The 2,690-nt window shown below is 38.0% G+C and overlaps 1 protein-coding gene across 1 annotated transcript; it reads right to left on the bottom strand.

Moving 5' to 3' along the window:
• Positions 1 to 247: 247 nt before the first annotated feature.
• Positions 248 to 2,080, bottom strand: LOC149202404 (uncharacterized). Its single transcript, XM_089399970.1, has 2 exons — positions 1,753 to 2,080; positions 248 to 1,626 (listed from the first exon to the last, which is right to left on the bottom strand). The coding sequence occupies exons 1-2, from the start codon at positions 1,958 to 1,960 to the stop codon at positions 1,253 to 1,255; spliced, it is 582 nt and encodes a 193-aa protein (XP_089256096.1). The 5' UTR covers positions 1,961 to 2,080; the 3' UTR covers positions 248 to 1,252.
• Between the last annotated feature and the right edge of the window lie 610 nt (positions 2,081 to 2,690).

Genomic DNA, 2,690 nt, shown 5'->3' with positions numbered 1-2,690 from the left:
ACAGAGAAACTGGAAAACAAACAAAAACTGAGACTATCTGAGACTATCGCCACACAGCATAGTGCGTGAGAAGAACTGCAAAGCAAGAAACCCTTAACCTAAACTTTTGAACATAAGTTTTAACATTCAACTTAATTTCAATCACTAACTTTATTTACATACCAAACAAATTGTTACATAAATACATTTTTATATATCATCATCCCTCGGGATAACATTCAAATCGCACCAAAATTTATTATTGAAGTACTTTAAATTCGGCATAATACTGAATTTCAATCACCGCCACAGAACTGAAACTTTCACAACACAGTAGTAGCCATGGCAATAGTCTTCAAAGCAAGAAACATTTCAACCAGACTCTCTGCATGCAGACCATGTACATAAACATTTTAGAGTGGTGTAGGTATATACAGAGGTTATGGTTTGAAAATTGATGACTTAAATTAGTTTTCTTGATGTTAGAATATATTAAAAATCTAGATATCTTATATTTGTGGAATTTTTGTAAATCAATTCCAAACACAAAAATTCTAGAGGCAGGAGTTGGTGATGGGACTTGCTTTCTTACTACTTGCATCTTCCTACACTACTGCCCTATAGGTGACACCTTCAGAAATTTGAACGCAGGTGGGATTCTTGGAAATCTATTCCAAACACCAAAACGCAAGGCCGGAGTTGAACACCCGTGGGATTCTTGCAAATCCATTCCAAACACCAAAACTCTAGGGGGGAGTTGGTGATGGGACTTGCTTTCTTATTGCTTGTATCTTCCTACACTACGGGGTATGGGTTACCCCTCCAGAGATTTGAACACTGATGGGATTCTTGCAAATCCATTCCAAACACCAAAACTCAGGCCAGAGTTGGTGATGGGACTTGCTTTCTTATTGCTTATATCTTCCTACACTACGGGTTGATTGGTGAAGCCTCAGAGGATTTAGAAATCTAGATTACACATGATGAAACTTTAAAGAAAATAATTAGACATAGAATACTGGTGAGATTCTTGTAAATCAATTCTAAACACCAAAATTTTAGAGACAGGAATTGCAAATCTATTCCAAACACTAAAATTCTAAAAGCTTTCTAAAAGCTTGAATTGATGATGAAAGCATCGTTCCAATATTTACAGGAGGCAGCAAATTAGGTATATTTGGAATCCCTATGATCGTTCCAGAAAGTAGGATTGATGATGAAAGCATCGTTCCAATATTTACAGGAGGCAGCAAATTAGGTATATTTGGAATCCCTATGATCGTTCCAGAGAGTAGGGGTACGACAGAGGCTTTTGTGGCCTACTTTCCCTCTCCAAGGATTCTTGTACAATCTCCTTGTAACAGAGGCCAGGGATATTTTGTGGGTGATAGCTTAACCCAGCGTTGTAGGTTCGAACTCCGTTTGAATTTGACAGGAGAACAAGTTTGGAGGGTACAGTTTTTGATGGTGTATAGCATGAGCCTTCAGGACTGCTAAGCAGCCTAACGCTGCATCTATTAATCCTCTCTTCTGGATGAAAAAGCGAGGGCACCTCCACAGTGAAATCGCCATATTCATCACTCTCTGCGACTGTAACAGATGCTATTGTCTTGCGGTTTAAGCTGCACTCTAGGGCTACCCGAGCACCTGTAAACACAAATCTAATAGATGATTTTATAACAAAGCCCAATCGATATACATAGAAATTTTCGACTACAAAATTTAAGAAACCTATTGCTAGAATCTTACCTTAAAAAAGACTAATAAACATACCAGTTATGACATGGCTACTTTCCTGCGAGAATTGATGCTTTAAACAAGTATCGCAGAAGACGTTTCCCACTACCACAACATTTGACAGTTTCTCTTCACCATAACCTGCGAACTCTATGGACTCGGATCTGGCCATTGTCGATTTTACTAAGAAAAACCCTAGCAGGAGGATTGCAGATAAGTGTTTTGAGGCCATTGTGATTACCATCTTGGAAGAATGGGCTGCGAAAGTTTCTATAATAAGGACTGGGGTTGTTGTTGGTAGGAATTTGGTTGCGAGGCTTACCTCTTGCTGGATGGAAACTGTCCTACGTTTCCTGCATGGTTAAGAAACAAGAAAAGTCGCTGTGTTGTATTTCAACCACAAGCTAGTTTATCAGAACGAACGTGACGTGGAGGAATGGCAAATTTATGTATCACGCGCGGTCGGGCATGAATGGTGACGCGAACACGTAGTCCACCACGCCATCTTTCGTGTGTAATTGACATACATTTGGAATCGTAGGTCAACTTCTGTACCTAACTCATCCGATGGCGCATGCCATGAAGTTCAGGAACAGTTGCAACTTTATTTGACTAGCCAATTAGCTTTGAGAATATCTCGGAGAATTAAGTCGCCAAACTTATCGTCACATTAAATTTTAAATTTTGAAATAACCTTGATTATAACATAAGTGGCAGTATAACCACTTATAACCTTTTGTAAGTTTGGGCTCTTTTAGCGGTATAGTTTGGATCAATTTTATTTAGACATAGATATTGTTTTTGGGATATATCATATAAATTATTTAAATGGTTGATGTATTTAGAACTGGTGGTCCATCTAATTGTTGCCACGATAAATTATATTGATTCAGAAGAGGTATTCTAATTGGTGATATTCAAGTGAGTGAGGAGGTTGGAAACAATTTCTTGTTTAGAGTTTTTTTATTAAAAAA

The sequence above is a fragment of the Pinus tabuliformis genome, chromosome 2_1 (assembly GCF_031772625.1).
Source record: "Pinus tabuliformis cultivar Carrire ecotype Pingquan chromosome 2_1, CPIR1, whole genome shotgun sequence".
Classification (NCBI taxonomy): Eukaryota; Viridiplantae; Streptophyta; class Pinopsida; order Pinales; family Pinaceae; genus Pinus; species Pinus tabuliformis.
This window is presented reverse-complemented; position numbering and strand designations above follow the sequence as displayed.

Bases quoted from the DNA above. Each gene is read 5' to 3' on its own strand.
- LOC149202404 (XM_089399970.1), bottom strand. From the start codon at position 1,960: ATGGTAATCACAATGGCCTCAAAACACTTATCTGCAATCCTCCTGCTA. The intron at 1,627-1,752 runs GTATGTTTATTA...TTGTGTTTACAG, and splicing joins AAGTAGCCATGTCATAACTG to GTGCTCGGGTAGCCCTAGAG.